This window comes from Protobothrops mucrosquamatus, unplaced genomic scaffold, assembly GCF_001527695.2.
Source record: "Protobothrops mucrosquamatus isolate PMUCROS unplaced genomic scaffold, P.Mucros_1.0 scaffold1727, whole genome shotgun sequence".
Classification (NCBI taxonomy): domain Eukaryota; kingdom Metazoa; phylum Chordata; class Lepidosauria; order Squamata; family Viperidae; genus Protobothrops; species Protobothrops mucrosquamatus.
In genome coordinates, this window is record NW_015387874.1 from 469,805 (window position 1) to 488,574 (window position 18,770).

Sequence of the window (18,770 nt, forward strand, 5' to 3'; positions counted from 1 at the left end):
CTTCCTGACAGTGAGAACAATTAACCAGTGGAACAACCTGCCTCCAGAAGCGGTGAATGCTCCAACACTGGAAGTTTTTAAGAAGAGACTGGACAGCCATTTGTCCGAAATGGTATAGGGTTTCCTGCCTGAGCAGGGGGTTGGACTAGATGACCTTCAAGGTCCCTTCCAACTTTACTATTATTATTATTATTAATTATTTTAATTGATTGTAAAATGACATGTGAAATTCTAATATCAAAAATAAATATGTCATTCCAAGAACATACGTACATTCTATAGTTCAAATAAAGCAAAAGTAGTATTGAGTAAGATAAAAGGAAGTGACTGACAAAAATCATGAAAGTAATCTGCATTTCAAAAGACAGTATAGAGTAAAAGGTTCCATCTTGGATTCAGTCTTTGATTCCCTTAAGTCCCTCCATACAATCCAACTTTGTTTCCATGGAATCCTTGCTACTCTCTTTGTTATGTCTGCAGATTTTTCATTACCCAATTAGGTAACATCATCTTTGCTACTGAGTGTGGGATATGCTCCCTGTTCATATACAATAGCTTTCTCCTTGGTAGTTCCTTGATTAAGTATTCCTTTGCACTTAATTCTTTGTCTGGTGTCTCTGCTTATTTGGGTGTTGGCTGCTGGAGGAGATATGTCTTGTTTTCTTTTCAACTTTTTGTTGTCTCTTTTGAACGGTATATATGGTTTACTTCTATGTGTCTATTGATGGCTGATTTGTCTAAATGCCAAGCTTCCAAGATGCCAGTTGAAATTGCAATTGACTGTGTTCATATGTTGTGAGATTAAGAAGTTTGTTTTGTTTCTTCTGATGGCTAGTTGGTGTTCAAGGATGTGTTCTGCTACTCGTCTGCCTATGTTGGATAGACGGTTTGTTTTCTTTTTGTGGTATTCCGGGTGTTGTAGTGTGTTTCAGTTCATCTGAATAATGTTCTTATATAGCTCCTGCTGTGGAAGGTTGGGCTGTTACTTTGGTAATGGAGCATTTGGTTAGTTTGGGTAGGTTTTTTTTTTGATAAATTATTGTTTCTAATTTGGCATCTTTTCTGCTGTTGCTGCTGAAACAAAGGAAGGGTGTTGTGTTGATGTTTTCTTCCTCCCTTGTGAACTGTATTCCTTTAAACTTCTTGATTGTTTCATGTGTCTTCTCTAGTTGTTCCATTTTTATTACTTTAAAGGTGTCTTTATCCACATACTAGATTCATATTTTTGGTTATATGTGTTAGCATGCTATAATTTCTAGATGCTGCATTATGGTTTGTGCTATGAATTAATTCTGTTTTTGTATTCCTCTGGTCTGTGGCATAATTGTTTGCATTACATCTGAGTAAACTTTACTGCCCTATCTTCCTACATCCCATCCAAAGGAATACCCATGGGATCATCACTCTTATGATCCATAGCAGAGGTCTTAAAGTAGTGCCTTAGAAACTATCCAGCTGAAAATAATGCTTTAAATCAAGAAAAACTACCAAGGAGAAAATGACCCCTGCCAACACTGACATGGCAAGCCAGTAAATTAAAAAGGAGCAAACTTCACACTCACCAATACTGATGTTGTTACCTAGTTGGGTAATGAAATGTCTGCAAGCAAACAATCAAGCTCAGGGATCACCAAGGATTGCCATAGTTTAAGCAAGAGCTACACATTTTCTCCTGTATTAGAATTTTGTTTCCATTCTGGAAAAAAATGTTTTCATTAGCCATAGGTAGAAGGAACAAAAGCATGAAATCTTGTATTCCTTTTCTTCTTCATCATTGTTGTTTTCTATCATTTGCCTAAAACAAGTAAATAAATAACATAAAATGGAATATTGGGAATATTTCATTGCTAGAATTTCACAGATTCTAGCTTATTTTTTCCTGTTATTCTATTATTCAGCCAATCAGTTATAAATGCATTATTGCACTGTTATAAATGAATATACTTGTATTATTTATAATAATAAAAATGGATTGGATGAATATTGTGAATCTTCAGATTTAGTGAAAATGACCCTAAATGGCTGAGATAACCATTTTTTCTTGAACAGGAAAATGATCCTAAATGGCTAAGATACCATTTTCCCCTTGAACAACTAAATATATTTATGCTTCATTCTAAAAAAAAACAATAATATTTAAATAGTAATGATTCTGATTTTGATTTTGTTTTAAGTTTTTAGATATTTGTACCATGCGACTGAACCTTATTTCACCAGCCAAGTATATATATAATATGCATGGTGAAAAAATGGAAGATCTCCTAAATGGTAAGAATTGCACCATTTGCTATTATAAAATAACAAACAACAGCAGTGGGAGTATATATGAAATGAAGTGTAAATATGTGAATGCTAAATATGAAAAAGACAGCTTTATAGGGGGGCAGTGTACCCTATGATTTCAATAGTAAACTGAAATTTTCATGTCAATCAAATCACATTATTTATTCAATGACCAAATCAGTTTTCAAGAGTTTTCCTATAAAATCTCTTGTACAGTGGGAATTTAATTCATTTAAGGTTGCTAATTCTAGTTTTCATCCGAACAAATACTACTCTTTTCACTATTCCTAACTGGACTAGCATCATTATAGAGTACCTTTTAGTTTCTATTTGTATGTGTATCTATATATGTATTTAAATTATTTGGCTGTACACAGAAAAGGACAACTTGTATAGTAATTTTATTTGGTTGAAAGAAGAAAAAAACAACACTCCTCTAAAGGTCATTGCAGCAAAATTAAGCACCCACAAAAATGGGTCTATATTGGATTTCTCATAAAAGTTAATTTGGCAATGGTATCAATATTATAGGGTTGGACTCCTATATTGTGCTTTACATAAGCCCAACTCAATCTATTAGTGATTTGCCAAATAAATATCTCATGCTGAGGGTGCCAATGGAGCTTGGGTTTGTGTGTCTCTCTGTATGTGTGTTTATGTGTGTGTTTGTGTGTGTGAGAGAGAGAGTGATGTTTTTCCAAGCACAAAAATGCAGCTAGACAGATAAAACATGATTTTCATGTATTGAGCTTATTAAAGGGACAAATATAAACAGCAAAAGTGTGTCAGCAAAGTTTGGTAGGGTTATTTAATACAAAGAATCTTAACAAATGTCCTCTAAGAGGAATGAGAGCATTTAACTGGGAGTTGAAATCCACAAGTCTTAAAATTGCCAAGGTTGAGGACCCCTACCCTAGACCTTTACAACACAAGCTTAAATTTTTTTGAATTTTTTTATATCTTTGTGTTACAGTTAGTACTAAAATTTGATCATGGACTTGTAAACCTTTTTGCAAATTTGGAAGTTGCAGGGATCATCTCTGTCAGTGCTCAGTCTAATTACTGCCAAGATGACCAATAGCTGAATGTCTTTTATTTCCACATATTGAGCCCAATCTCAAAGTCATTCATTTGTAAACCAACAAAAAATATTTAATCCCCTGTTCACAAAAAGAATACCAATTAAGAATAACATAACTTCCTGAATTTCCTGTCCATACAGTATACTTTGTTTACATTTGTCAGGCAGTTTTCTGAGGGGAGATACTGAGAGAAGATGGATTTCCAAAAAACATAAATAATTGTCCTGAACATAGCAGCCTCATGCAATATGCTATAGTCAAAAACATTTCTAGATGCAATGGGCAGCAGCTGGGAAATACATGACAATTACATGTAATTAATGATACACAAATATCATTTATGAAGGTAGATAAGATTGATGGTAGCTGAGTGTAAGATCAAAGATTCAAGGATTATGGAGAGTGAAATATGGCAAAGGAGGGCTGAAGAACTTTATGTTTTACATAATCAGTCAATAGAGATGAATTTTGCTGATGGACTAACAAGAAGTTTGGAAGAGGTCATCAAATAAAGTTAATGTAACTAAAACAGCAGCAGAGTCTATGGATAATTGTCAAATATTATCTAGATTAGAGGAACCTCATTCTTCATTTTGGTCTCTGAGCCTAGGGGGTTTTGGCCTATGCAGAAGCCCTCATGTTACTGTAACATATGGCAGAAAGCCTGCCACTTTACACAAGTCTAAATGCTTAACTCCTGTGTTCCAATTTGAATGCTGTAGTAGGTACATCTTTGGGGATTGTACCATTTTTCAGTGAGTTTACTGTTTTTTGTATTACTCTTTCTCATCTTGCCTGATTCCCTCTTTCCCTTCCCAAATAATAAACTGCGCAGTGATGCAGTGGTTAGAATGCAGTATTACAGGTTAATTCTGCCAACTTCCAGGAGTTCAGTTCTCCACCAGCTCAAGGTTGACTCATCCTTCCATCCTTCCAAGGTCAGTAAAATGAGGACCCAGATTGTTGGAGGCAATATGCTGACTCTACTCCACTCAGACAGGGCTGTAAAGCACTATGAAGTGGTATATAAGTGCTATTGCTATTGACTGAAAAGTGCTTATGGTGATTAGTTTTCTCTGTCATAGTACAGTTTAGGAATGCACCAACTTTAATAGCAAATAACCATTTATCTATTGATTATATTGTGCCTTCTTTCTCCTTGCCTGGCTTCAGATAGAAGTCATTTGGATCCACAATAGTTGCCTGGGGTTTTCTGCCCTATCTTCTGGAAAAAATATAGGATACAGATCTATATGCATATTTTTTAATTTTCAAAAATATATTAAATAAAATAACAATATATTAACTTGTCTATTTTCAAACACTTTATAACCACTAGTAACACAGTCATAAAATTACATATAATATTTTGCTGCACACACCACTTGATCATTAAGCTCTTGGTTTCCCAAATCTCTATCCTGCCAATACTCTAGCCAATACTCTATCATGTATACCAGCAAGAAAGGCATAAGTGGAACTGGAAGAATTTAAAATTCTGCAGAATTACAACATATTCTTAGAAAACATGAAAATCATGTTTTATCTGTCTAGCTGCATTTTTGTGCTTGGAAAAACATCACTCTCTCTCACACACACAAACACACACATAAACACACACACAGAGAGACACACAAACCCAAATAAATGAAAATTGAATATCTTAATTGTCTATAAAATGTGAATTGATTGCTGAGAAAGAGATGATTGGGCAGTAGGAGAAATATAATGAGTGACTGAAAAGGAGCCACACATCATTACTTTGATTTTTTTTATTCTATCCTTTATCTACAGCTGTTAATTTATATTTAATTACTTTTGTATTTTGTTTCTTCAGATATATACAGAGAAATAGGAGGCCTTTGTTGACAGTTCTTTCTAGTACAATATTCTTATGCTAATGTTCCTGTATATGTTATGCATGTATATCAAACTACTTAAGAAATATTATGTGTCTTAGCTGTTATGAACTATTACTCTTCCTCTTCTAGCTTCCCAATTTTTGTTCCCATGTGTGGCCCCAAACTCAGGAGATAATTGAGTATGCACATTGAGCACTATTAGAATATTACTTGTTGGGGGCAATATGCCGACTCTGAAGCAATATATAAGTCTAAGTGCTATTGCTATTAATATGGGATTCTATTTTTAAGCATGCTCAAATAAAATTGTTTTTTCATTTTGAAATCTCATAAGTACATAGTTATTCAGAAATTTAGATGAAGAATACAACATAATTTCCTTATTTTAAAGAAAGTAAGATTTAATATACTATCTTTACAATAAAAGGTAAAGTTAACCCCAGGTCAAGGTCAGCTCCTGGCGATTGCATTCAACACTTTCTTGGCAGCATAAAAGAGTTGGTTGGCTACTGCTTTTTCCAGAATAGGTTTCTGAATTTCCACATTAGCCAACATAATCTGAATTCGCACCCATACATTGCATTATCTAAAACTTAATATGTACATTCTTCCATTGTAACTTATGTTCTGATTTAAAATTTGATTCAATTTATTCTCTTTGATTAGTTTACCAGGGTATCCAGATGAGAAACTAAGTAGTATTTTTCATGCATACTTCCATTTAACAACGTCTAATGTAGGGTAGTTATTGTTGTAAAGTAGGTATAATAGTTTCTAAAGCAAATAATATAATTTGTAAAGTAGTAAATAGTTTATATATACTTTCAAATCTCTAGGTTAAAAATTGGATAAGTTTTGTGAAATGTTTGGCATGTTTTTGTCCACTTAATTTCAGTGGTTTTACTGGATACAAAACTGTACAACTTCCTACTATAATCAGTAGGATTTAAAATGTTTTATTGTTTCTTGACTAAAATATATTGTGTTCCATTTTTTTTGTTTTTCTCTTCTGTGATTCTAGTTAATACATTGCATAGTCAGCTAACATGTAGTAGTAACTACCCAAATTATAATCTATGAAAAATACTAAATGTATACATAACTAGTTTTATTAATTTGAAGCTTAAATCATAATGAAAAGGTTGTGGTCATATTTAAATTGTAAATGTTGGATTGTCTTTGTCTTTTTTTGAGTTATATATCTGCATGTCTTACACTAAGAGCAAAAGAGAATTGGATTATACAGTTAAAAGCTATTTCTGCTTTTACATGTATTGTAATATGTTTATTTTATAGTTTAACCTCTTCAGACTTTTTAATACAGAAAATAGGTTAAGTGATAAAAGTAGGAAAGAAGCATAAAGTCTATTGGAAAACTACCAAATGTCCTCTGCAAATAGGACCTATTCAGAATCAGTAAGCGTATGATGAGTGAAGTGGTTTTGAATATCGTCTTTAGAATCCATGCTGTTAGAAGGCCAGCCCTGAACATGGCAACTCTTATTTCTACACACAGTACCTCTTCACTCTCAATTTAACCTAAAAATCTGATGAACCCATTACTCCATACTTGATTTCATGGAACAAGGGGTAGATATAGTTACAAATGATCAATCACAAACCGTGAACCAAAGCAGTAAGGCATTAACAATTCACACCATTTTGGTCCACTTGCTCAAGCAGAAGATGCGCCAGCATATTTAATGGACAGCAGCTTCTCTCAGTTTTAGAAAAGACATGACTCATGATGCATTTTAGAAATGAAGAGATTCCGTGCCTGCTAACCATTTGTACATCAGAGTTCAAAAACTTCTAAACAATTAACGTAAGCGTGAGCTCTTTCTGAAGGATGAAGAATGGCTATCTAAATTAAATTTACTCAGGTAGAGTATAAAATGACCAAAGAAATGCTTCCCCCCCCCAATAAAGTCATGTACCATTCAATGGACTTGTATAAATCAGTACCTTGTGAAGTAGTATGTAACACTGCAGACCCCACAGGCATCTGCCGTCAATTTAATGGGATCACTGAAGAAGCAAGGCAGCTGTGAAAGATTGCTTTAAGTACAGCAATCATGTGCTTGTCATTCTGTTCAATAGTGGAAAAATCCAAATTCGGATAGGCATCAGTATTTAAGAGAATGATTGCTAAAGCTTCTCTCATAAGTACCTTAGGGACAATAAGATTTGACATATAACATGTAAACAAAAGTACACAACAGCTGTTAGATTAGTTTTGTTTGAGTAAAATATGTCGGGATCATTTAATATAGCATGTGTTCTCTCAGTCATTCAGGCTGAGTCTGCAGACCACACTTTTGAATATTGTACACCAATAGCTGGGAGGACAGAGTTCTACAGCCATTGCCAAAACAGCATGGAAAAAGTTTACTCAACTAATTATACCTCTTGACTACAAAAGTCATATCGTGAACATAAGAAATAAAGATGTTTGTCATACATATTCTTTATTTCAAAAATTTTAATTCCCAGGCAGTTGGAGGGGGACTTATCTTAGGGATCGGATTCAGTAGATGAAACAGTAAAAGCATATTGTACGGTTATATTCAATGCACTATATGTTTTCCTTTTTTCATTTTCTTGGTTGTATTTGTCTTCATCATTAACATCAAGAACAAATCTGAGGAAAATGTGCTTAAATTAATTTAATGGCAACTGCTGAAGTTAGAGGTTCATTTAGTTTTCAGAATCTTTAAACACTAGATATTTTCTGTTGTGATTTTCCTTTAAGCATTTGTTTAATAATTTCAATCATAATTTTTCATGAGGAAAACCATGAACAGATATAAATTGAGCCTGTATGACTGTAAAACAAATTAGGTATTCAGCAGCCAATATTAATTTGCTTGGGGCAACTGACAGGAAGGTGGCTTACAAGTCTCTCTTACATACGCCAAACTAATAGAGGTGGGTTGTTATATAACTATTTTAATAAATAAATATAATGTCTATATGTTCAGCACTTCATTTCTTTGTGATCTAATAAGGTATAGACTTGCTAGCAACTGTGTGAGGAGTTATTTTGCCCAATATTTCATCAGCTCCTCCTTCCCTTTTAGTCATTCCATGTGATGGCTTATACTATTTAGTACAACTTCTCATTCTGAAAGGAGAATTTGGAGAAGTTTTGGAGAATAGTTGGTTCTTGAAAACATTTTTGTTTTCGGGCTTATTGATGTTTTTAATTTTTTTGAACATGTTACAAGGACTTGGGCAAAATGATAGCTGTTGTGTGCATAGTCAATCACAAAATGCTTACCAAAAGCTTAAATACAAAGGTGCTCAAAGATCAATCAGTCAGGTATTTAAGACTGATATAGATGGAGGCCACAATTAAAAGATTTAAAGGATGAATTCTAAGGAAGAATCTTAATATCTCAACTTTTCATTAAACTTAAAAATAAGGTAAGGCTCTTTAATAGGTATGCGTAAACTATTTAGACATAGACATACTGCAGACATAAAATAACTTTATTGTCACTTTAAATGTACACTAATCGGCATATATTAAAATGAAATATCATTGCATACAGCTTTCAAACGCAGGAAATGCAGATGCTGGTTTGCACGTTTCACTAAGGATGATGTGATTGTTAGTTATCTGCACCCCCAGATACTTAATACTGTTGACCACCTCTATATCTGTATCCTTGATACTGAGTGGAGTGTGACGCTTTGCACTTTCCTGTTCTTTAGTAACCTGTACAGTTCTTCTGAGGAGGGTGGAGCTAACTATAATATTGATCTTAGCTATTTATATACAGTAAGGCTTCAGTTGGTCACAGTGCTGCAGAAACAACATTCTTTAATTGGGGAGGAAAAACAATAGGGGAGAAAAACAATAATCAGAATGTACTTAGATCCCTCCAAGGTTTTATTTCTACTGTTCTGTGTTTTTATCTACCCTACATACTATCTTGTATCAAAAGGCTCTAGCTTGACTTTTCCTGCCATGGCTAATCTCTTCTGTACATTTCAAATAGCCAAAAGTAAGAGATCAACTTACAATGTTTTTGTCTTGGTCCCCCACCACACACCCTGGATATATGGTTCTACTTCCAAACATTAAAAAAACGATGAAGTCTATTTGAAAACTAAAGCTGTTATTAGAAATAAAGTTGGTGCTGGAAGGTGGTGGTTTATTTTGCAATGTGGTAGCTTACAAACATTAAAAAAAACATAGAAACTAGACAGCCATTTGTCCGAAATGGTATAGGGTTTCCTGCCTGAGCAGGGGGTTGGACTAGATGACCTCCAAGCTCCGTTCCAACTTTATCATCATTATTATTATTATTATTATTATTATTATTATTATTATTATTATTATTATTATTATTATTATTATTATTATATGAAGGCCCTCCGGTTCCTGTGAGTTCCACGTTTCTTGATTTTGCTCTATACTATGATGTTTAGTGACAGTCAGATTGGGCTAGTGCAAAAACAATTATATAAAGCATATTGGTTTGTCCTGTACACAGATTGCTTTCATTTGTAAATATATTTACTTTGAAACAGATCTTATGATTCCAGCAGACTTTGCTTCTCTATAAAAGTGCTAAGAATTTACCTTTTGGCTCCATAGAATATTTAAAGCCTACTGCAATATATGAATCATTATTACAAAGATATCACAAATAATGGAGTTTACTGTATATAAAGTTTGACAAGTGTAAACTTTTGCTTCCCACAAAACTCTAGAATTTCCTACGACTAATATTGATTATTGAGCCACGATACATGAAAATACAAATTTTATCACTGTGTAATTAATGTCTGTTTCATTTGCGCCTTCATCATCAAGCTTCTGGTATTCAGGCTAATGCAAGAGGCTTCATTCTACAGGTAGTTATTGACATAATCATTTATTTAGCAACCATTTTAAGTTACAACAGGAACTGAAAAAGTGACTTATGATCAGTCCTCTCCCTTACAACTGTTGCAGCATCCCCATGGTCACATGATCAAAATCCAGGCCCTTGGCAACCAACATGTATTTACAACAGTTGCAGCATCCCAAGATCATGTGATTTACATTTGCAACTTTCCCAGCCAACTTCCCACAGAAAGGTCAGAGGGGGAAGACAGATTTGCTTAATGGTCACATGATTCACTTGACAACTGCAGTGATTCACTTAAAGGTGTGACAAAAGGTGTTGTAAAATTGGGTGAGCCCCACTTAACAACCCTTGCTTAGCAATGGAAATTCTGGTTCCAATTTGGTTGTAAGCCAAAAAATACCTTTTATTTTCATATCTTTAATCTCTCCTCTTGTTAGACATTTTCTTCACCCACTGATAAGTATATTAGAAGTCCCTTGCAGCTCATGTTCAAAAGGCAAATTTCAGCAAAATCCTTTCAGTCCGGCTTCTCCACTCAGTCTGATTTGTTTTGGAGATAGGATGTTCATCTTTCAGGATCCTATGATGATGATGATGATGATAATGTTGGAAGGGACCTTGGAGGTCATCTAGTTCAATCCCCTGCTCAGGCAGGAAATCCTATGCCATTTCAGACAAATGGCTGTCCAGTCTGTTTTTAAAAACTTCCAGTGTTGGAGCATTCACCGCTTCTGGAGGCAGGTTGTTCCACTGATTAATTGTTCTAACTGTCAGGAAGTTTCTCCTTAGTTCTAGGTTGCTTCTCTCTTTGGTTAGTTTCCACCCGTTGCTTCTTGTCCTGCCTTCAGGCGCTTTGGAGAATAGCTTGATTCCTCTTCTATGTGGCAGCCCCTGAGATATTGGAAGACTGCTATTTCAAAGCATTTCAAAAACAAAAACTGGCCAAAGAAGCTTTACACAAAACTTGATGATAGTAATTATCTGACTATTTCAATTGGGGTTTCAGCTGGGATATGGTAGAGAAATTGCTTTGTTTTCTTTAATGGATGGCCTATGACAGAAACTGTATGGGAAGAATTTGGGCCTACTGCTCTTCCTCAAAACACTTGATTCCAGGAAGTGTTATCAGAGTATTCATCTGAGCTCTCTGGCACATTTAGATTATAGACACACTGTTAAGTCCATAAAATGATATTGGAAGATTACTGTTTGATATCCAGAATGATGATGTAGTAATATCTCCACAGGGCTCCTTCTTCCTCATCTCACCTGCTGATTTGTACCTATGTGAAACTGCCGAGGAAGCTTCATTTGGAGTAGGGCTGTAGCTGTACACAGTAGGAATATGGCCTGTTTTGATTGGGTTTGGAAAAGGTACCTTAGAACACAGCACCTGCTGTGATTCATTACTGGAGTTGCGCCTATTTCCAGGATTGCATGGCTGCAGCAAAAGCCTCTTAGCAAAAGCCATGTCATCTATAAAACGATAGTTTTAATGATTTGTAAACAGGTTAAATGTTTATGCTTTCACTCATCCTGAACTACATCTTCTGAACTAAATCTGCAGTATCACATGCTCCTTGTATGCAGATTACACACAGCTCTACTATTTCTTACCATTCAACTGGTACTCTTGAATGTTGTATACATTCAGTGACATGCTGGATGGCGGAAGTTAATCTGCAATTAAATCCAGATAAGGTGTTTGGTAACTAAGAGATTGGATTTCAGAATAAACTCATTTTGAATATTGCACTCTTTGGAAAGCAGATCTGCAGTATCAGAATTCTCCTTGATCTATGGCTGCCAATGAATTTTCAAGTGAAGGCTTTGACAGGAAGCCATGCAGTTAAGTGTAGTGCACCAACTGTGATCCCTACTGAGCTTCCTGGATTTGGTGACAACTGTCTTCACTTTTGCAACATACTGTGAAGATTGGAGGGTGGCAAAGGCAATGTAAGGCATCTCCCTCCAGATGATGCTCCAGCAAGAAGAAAGATCTGAGATAGAGTGATTGAGAAGTTCAGATGGAAAAACAAATCTGAGGGAGTCTCAGAGCCTATTCTAGGAATCATGCCCTCTGTCATAGAGACAATATTATGACAATATGTATCATAACTAGATAAGAGTAAGTAATTGGATGAAGCAAAAAATCTTAGGTATGCCCATAGGCAAAGATTCTTACACTTTATAGTGTTAAAATGTATTTATATGATACAAACACAGCGCGTACACACACACACTGGGTTAGGATTAGGCAAGAAATAAACACTACTTTTAATTTTTTACTTCTAATCTATAAAGAAGATAGAACAATGACAGAACTTACAAATTTATCACTTCATTTTATTGGAAACAAGAACTCTTTCCTCCAAATTTTCTAATGGGAGGATGAAATTGTATCCTTTTGCTTAAATTTTGAAATATTTTAAATATAGCAACTCCCATTCACCACAGTTAGAGAGGAGAAAAAAGAATATTTTCTTGCCTTAATTTAGTTCTTCTAGGCTTTTAAAAGTGCTGTGATTTGCAAGCCCCAATTTCCATCTTGTAAGAAATAGAACTTGTGTCACAATGTGCATAAGAATAGAACTTGTGTCACAATGTGCGTAAGGAATAGAACTTGTGTCACAATGCACATCTCACAATTTGCCCATTTGCTATGGATATTCATGCTTTTGGTGCTCTCTTTCCAAGCACAGCTACACTTTGCTCTTTCTCTTCCAGCTTAGTTCTTGTAAGTTCTTACTTCAGTCTTGGTTTCCTTTTCTCAGCTTCCTCAAAGCCATTCTTCCCTTTCCCTCCACCTTAATTCTCTATATGCAGAGCCTGGATCAGAACTTGGCATGGAATACTCAAGCTTTTATGCTTGATCACTGTATTTATGAAAGGCAATTATGGTTGTTGTTGTTGTTGTTTTAAAACAGCAACCTAAAGAACATTCAGGCTTCACACAAAACTCTGGAACTTTAGTTGCTTTCCATAAAAGGGTTAAAATTTGGCTCTGCAGGCTTGTGTGGGGAACACAAAGGACCATGCAATTGTGGGGCTAGATGGTGCCATGAGAGCCCTCCTTCTGCCTTTTATTAACCAATATAAATGACCATCTTGGATTTTTTTATATCTTTGATATTTTATGTTATAATGAAAGTAGTCCTGGACTTTATTTGGATATTCAAGCTGGAGGTTGACACTCACAATTTATTTATTTTTAATCTTAAATTAATTTTAATAATCTGATTACATTACATTTATATGCCTAATTCCCAATAATTCTGAGATTACAGAGATAGCCTCTGCCAACAAATATGGAAAAGACCAAAAAATGATACCTATTCCATTCTAAAAGGAAAATTTAAAAGAATATTCTCATTACAAGACATGTTGAAGATCTTTCAAAAGAAATTAGAGCCATACAGGAAAAAAGAAGCAGCAATTGAACAGACAGGTATTAGAAAGAACAGAGGAACATAATATCATACATATAGCAAATCTGGTGTATGATGGAAACAGTCAGAGTATATTTTTAAAAGTTGTTTTAAATCTTCTTGTTTTGTTTTTACTTGTTGCACACTTTTTGTTTGCATTCCCTTGTGGAAACCTATTATTTTGAAGCTTTGCATTCTGCTGTAATGCACGTCAATCCTGCTCACTCACAATATTGTGGCTTGATGCACAGAAAGAATGTGAATGAGATCCAGGATATGATTTTGGGCCTGTAGTAACTGAGGAAATGGTCTTGCAGAGTCTCCATACCACTGTTCTCCAATATTACATACTCGTGTAAGGTATTTCTCATCTTCAAGGAACATGACTGAAAAAGAATGGTATGGGTTGCTTCTCACAATGAGAAGTAAAAGAAAAAAGGTTTTTGGAAAAAAAAACACTGTATATGTCTTTTAGAGGATATTTACCATGAAAAGTAGTTAGCTCAAGATCAGTTCATCAATGCAAGGCTGAGAATTCTTTTAAAGTAGGGTGAAATAAGCATACGCAGAGTGGTTCTCTCTATCACTGAACAATATTGTCCTTTCATTTTTCCCACTTATTAAAATCAGTGAAAAATATAAACCTGAACACATGCAGAGCTTTGTTCATTTATCACAATTGCCTTTCCTTTCCACTCTGCACTTCTGTCTTTAGAATTTAAATACTCCTCCTATTGCTAACTAAATACAGAACTTCTTCCCCTGCACACATGCATTCACAACTTGTTTTCCCTCCAGCAAGTCTTTGCACTGTTCTCCTATTCTCTTCCTTTGTCCACGTCCAGTGATAGGTAAGCTGTCCTTTTTTATTTCCTAAACTTAATTTGTTCATAGCCTATCAGAATTTAGTGCAAGGATTCTGAAGTAAACGGAACTGGAGGAAAAGGAAATGCGCTGTAAAACATTGGTGCTTCCTCATACTGGTAATATAACAGAATACTGAAAATGATCAGAATGGTAGATGAGCTTGGATCTTTAAAATTAATAAGATTTGTTCCAGGTTTTTTTACTGATAAGGTATTTCCCACTAGCATTTATTCTCAAAATGCAAAGTAAAAAAGAATGAACAAATTCTGTCATCAAACATGTGACTTTTTGTACTTTATATAATGTAGTTTCATAAAATAAATATTGCAGCTGCTTACAAAAATCTTTCCATATAATTTAGAAAAAAACATATATGTATTTGACTTCTGGTGGGAAGGAAAAAATGAAAAATAGGTTACCTTACTCAGCGTCAATATTATTTACATGGTCTCATTTTCTTCTTCACTTAACCCTTAATCCCAGAATGATACTAAATAGATTTTATTCTTTTTTTGTCAGAAAATCAGTATTTTTTTTAAAAAAAAATAGGCCTTAATGACAATCCTTACATTTACTGTATTTCAATAATGATCGGTTATGCAACATTTTCAAGCTGTAAACGTATACACTCCTTGACAGAAAACTGTACATCGAAACAACATGGATTTAGCAATTTTATCAGGACAATGCCAGTAAGTAGATTTCAGCAAGGTTGGTTCCAACTCATCTGTGATAAATGAGAAGATAAGGCAATCAGTGCACACCATGACACTCTGTGCAGCTAGTTAGACACACTTCAAAACTATTCAGGTGTGCGCACAAAGCTTATGAGTCTTACATAGTTGTGGGGGGGAATGTCTCAATATAAATATATCCTTCATAGTGGCCACCAGAAATGCAGGATCTGTTTTGTAAGACATCCCCAAGCAGATAAAAATAATACACGTTAACAATTCTGGTCTGGGAGACACCATTCAGATTATGTGTTTTAGTTGGATAAAAAAAAAAAATCTCTCCCTCCATTTCCTTTTCTCTGTGCAGTTCCTATGCTTGATAAATGTCTGCAAAATTCCATCACGCCTTTATGGGGACCACTTTGGGTTTCTAAAGGAGAAGGCTTTAGTCCCACCGGAGCCAAGATATATATCCAAGGAGTATTATTGGCCTTGTACCAGCGATTAAAATCTGCAAAAAACTACTGTGAACAGGTGAGTTATCCCAGTCTCATTTTTTTCTTTTCCATTATTAATTAGGTTACTTGTAGAAAGCTGTCACACTTTTTGATAAGGAAATGTGACATGCTGTGCAATATACTGTGTATTTTATAAGGAGTTGAACTTTATATTAAAGGTGTATGTCTTTCTGTGTGAGGAATTATACAGCTAATGTTTGAGTGCTGCACAACACTGTGCACTAGCAGACAAACTGCTGAGGAAATAATTTCTACTTGTTTTGCTTAAGATAATTTAGGAGTACTGTATATACACTTTTTCATAATTTATATTTTTCTAGGATTGCCCAATTAATGTTAGCTAGACCTGAAATATACAATTTTTTTTAAAAAAAAATTATGCATGTAAACATAACCAAAAATTGCCTTTCTTAGTTAGGCATATATTTCAATGTCTTTCTGTGTAATGAAGCTGAATTGAAATGGAGCATGCATGCCTTTTTGGTACTGCTAACCTTAATCATGGAACATGTATGTCCATGTGTGTATGTTTGTGTGTGTTTGTATACCCATCTAATTTGAAAATGCAAGGCAGGGAAACTGGTCAGAAATAAACATTGCAACTTAAAATGAAATTTATAGTAGATTTCAGGCCGTACACTAAACATGATTTAAGCATGCTCTTCATAAGGGATGGGTGAGCAAGGAGGACAGGCAAAAGAAGGTACCGTATATGTTTTTTATACAGCACCTCCTGCTGTTTAGATCCATAAAGAGAAATGAGCATTTACTTTGGGATAAATAATTTTGTTGCTGAACTACTGTAATAGTGATCTAAACTGGTAATCAAAGATAGGGAATGTATAAGTATATCATAAAGATTTGGTTTCACAAATGTTGGCTTTTAACAGTGTGAATTAAAACAAAATAGAACAAAAATGGTTCCTTCTTTAAAGCCTTTTTTTAACCAGTTCAAAGGTTTTTGATGCAAACATGAAGAAGGGTATAAGGTTGCTCCAGTACAAACTGTTTTTCCTAAAATGAGACATGTCTCTAACACAATTCAAAGTTTAACCACTATTATGAATTGTGAGTAAAGTTAATAGTGAACAAATGGTATTTGCTATTATTTTCAGTGTTTATAATAAATACATGCAAACACAATTCCATAGTACAATTGCAGTTTTCATGTATTTTATTTCTTTGCTTACATCATAGAATTTCCATATTGATATATGGAAAGCATTTTAAGAATGGGATAATATTTATATAGAATGGAAAATATTTTTTAAAAATCTTCACCATCTTGAATTTAGAAAAAGGAGCATAGGATCAAAGGACCATGCATTATTATTTTTCCTTTATCTCATAGATTTAAGTTAATAGTAGTAAATGAGCACATTTGTTATTAGATTTATATCCTAGTTTGATCTTAAAAAACAAAGATCGCATACATAATCCTCCCCCCCCAAACTCAAAGTAGGGCTAAAGTAGGGCTAGAATTCATAGTCTCCCACTGCTAAAGTAGCTTTCAAACATAAAAGTCCTGTGTAGTGACATATTTCCATCTTTAAAGCTAAAATGATAGAAATTTGGCCTGCTTGTACTTATGCTTATTAATCACATTTTGAAATATAACTCCTCCTCCTGCTTTTCCTTTTCCTCCTTTTTTATACTTAAAAAATAACCAACAGATTAGCTCTGACCCGCCAAAACATTAGCTGTATTCTGATACACTTGCACTTACTTTCTCCCCTCCAAAGTTGTTTATAATTCTGCAAATCATGGGATCTTCTCACAGATACGTAAAAGAAATCAGCAAATTCTTTGTTCCCATAGGGTGGGGTTTGTGGTGTTGCAAGTGTGGTTAGATTACAAACCACTGTCAGCGTGTATTAATATTAAAAAGTGCAGTGTGCAGATATAATCTGCCATATATCAATAGCCCTTATTTTGCTTGTGAATGTAAGAATCCAAACATGGCACAAACACATCACATCCTGCAGCTCATGGGCTGTCCTATTATTCCCATCACTACTGTGTTCTTGCCAGAAGATGTTGTGAATGTTCAAATCAGTCACTCCTCTTGAATAGGAATGAGGCCATGTTGGCATATGTCAGAAGCATCTCATCAGCACATATGTGGTACATTTCTCTCATCTTTACTAAACTAACATGTGAAATCACAAAACTTTAATAAGCAAATTGTTTCAGGGGGATGTTGTATGAGATACAGCTGCTATGATGTTAAAACAGCAAGATGTGCCTGTTTCTCAGCTGAGGATTTTACTTACCTGCACCTGTTCCTATTTTATACTATGTTATACTGTAACTGCGTCCACCTTAATTAAAAAGCCAGCAGTATTAAAATATTAAAGAGTACCTTCTGTTAGCTGTGCTTATTTTTTGATAGGGTTTTTGATTGAAGATAAAATATTCAAAATAATATAATATGATAGCAACTGATGGTCACATTAAAATGTTTCCTCTAATAGCTTAGTCAATCTGTATTAACATGTTCAAAATACAACCACAACACAATATATATTATTTTCCCTAAAGGACTATCTGCCAACAATAATAAGTATGAAATCCAAACATTCAGTTCTGAAACAACTCAGGAAGGACACTGAATCTTGAGTGCTTTTTACTGAAACACAGTGGATTAATTGAAAGAAGAAAATTGGTTGGGAATACTTGTTGGGAAGGGTCACTAGAAGACAGTTATCCTCCTTGTTTAAAACACGGTCATTCTATACATAATTTATATTTTAGTAACTGCATGACGTAAGAATGTTTTGTGAGAACCTGACTGAGGTACTTGATTTGGAGGAAATGAACTTTAAGACTATCAAGATGTCTGAGAATAATATGCTTTCTTGAATTGCTAAAAATGGGAAGATATCTGAAGCTGCTTCTTTTTTTTATTTGTGCATCTGATTTATATTAGAGATAAGATAACCAGTATTGTTTTTGACTACAGTCTTTACAACACAGCTAGCACCTTTAACAAAATATGGTTAAATGTATTTTCTGCAGAAACAGATTCCTACACAATAAAATTATCCAACACTATGGCAGGAATATTGAACTCCATTAGTAAGTGTGGAAAAAGCATAAACATGAAAGCAGTTAACACTTCCAGTGAAGGGCTTGTCCTATCTCATTAGCATTCTTGATATGTAGTTGTGCTGTTGGTGGGGGTGTTGAACAGG

General features: G+C 34.5%; 1 protein-coding gene across 1 annotated transcript in view; it reads left to right on the forward strand.

The window, feature by feature from the left end:
• Window positions 1-15,920, forward strand: part of DCDC1 (doublecortin domain containing 1) — a gene marked incomplete at its 5' end in the record, with an annotated part of 36,531 nt that extends 20,611 nt beyond the window's left edge. Inside the window, 3 exons of the mRNA XM_015822920.1 lie at window positions 2,175-2,268; window positions 15,426-15,592; window positions 15,897-15,920. Of these exons, the coding sequence (XP_015678406.1) occupies window positions 2,175-2,268; window positions 15,426-15,592; window positions 15,897-15,920 (285 nt within the window). The remainder of the gene's footprint in view (window positions 1-2,174; window positions 2,269-15,425; window positions 15,593-15,896) is intronic.
• Between the last annotated feature and the right edge of the window lie 2,850 nt (window positions 15,921-18,770).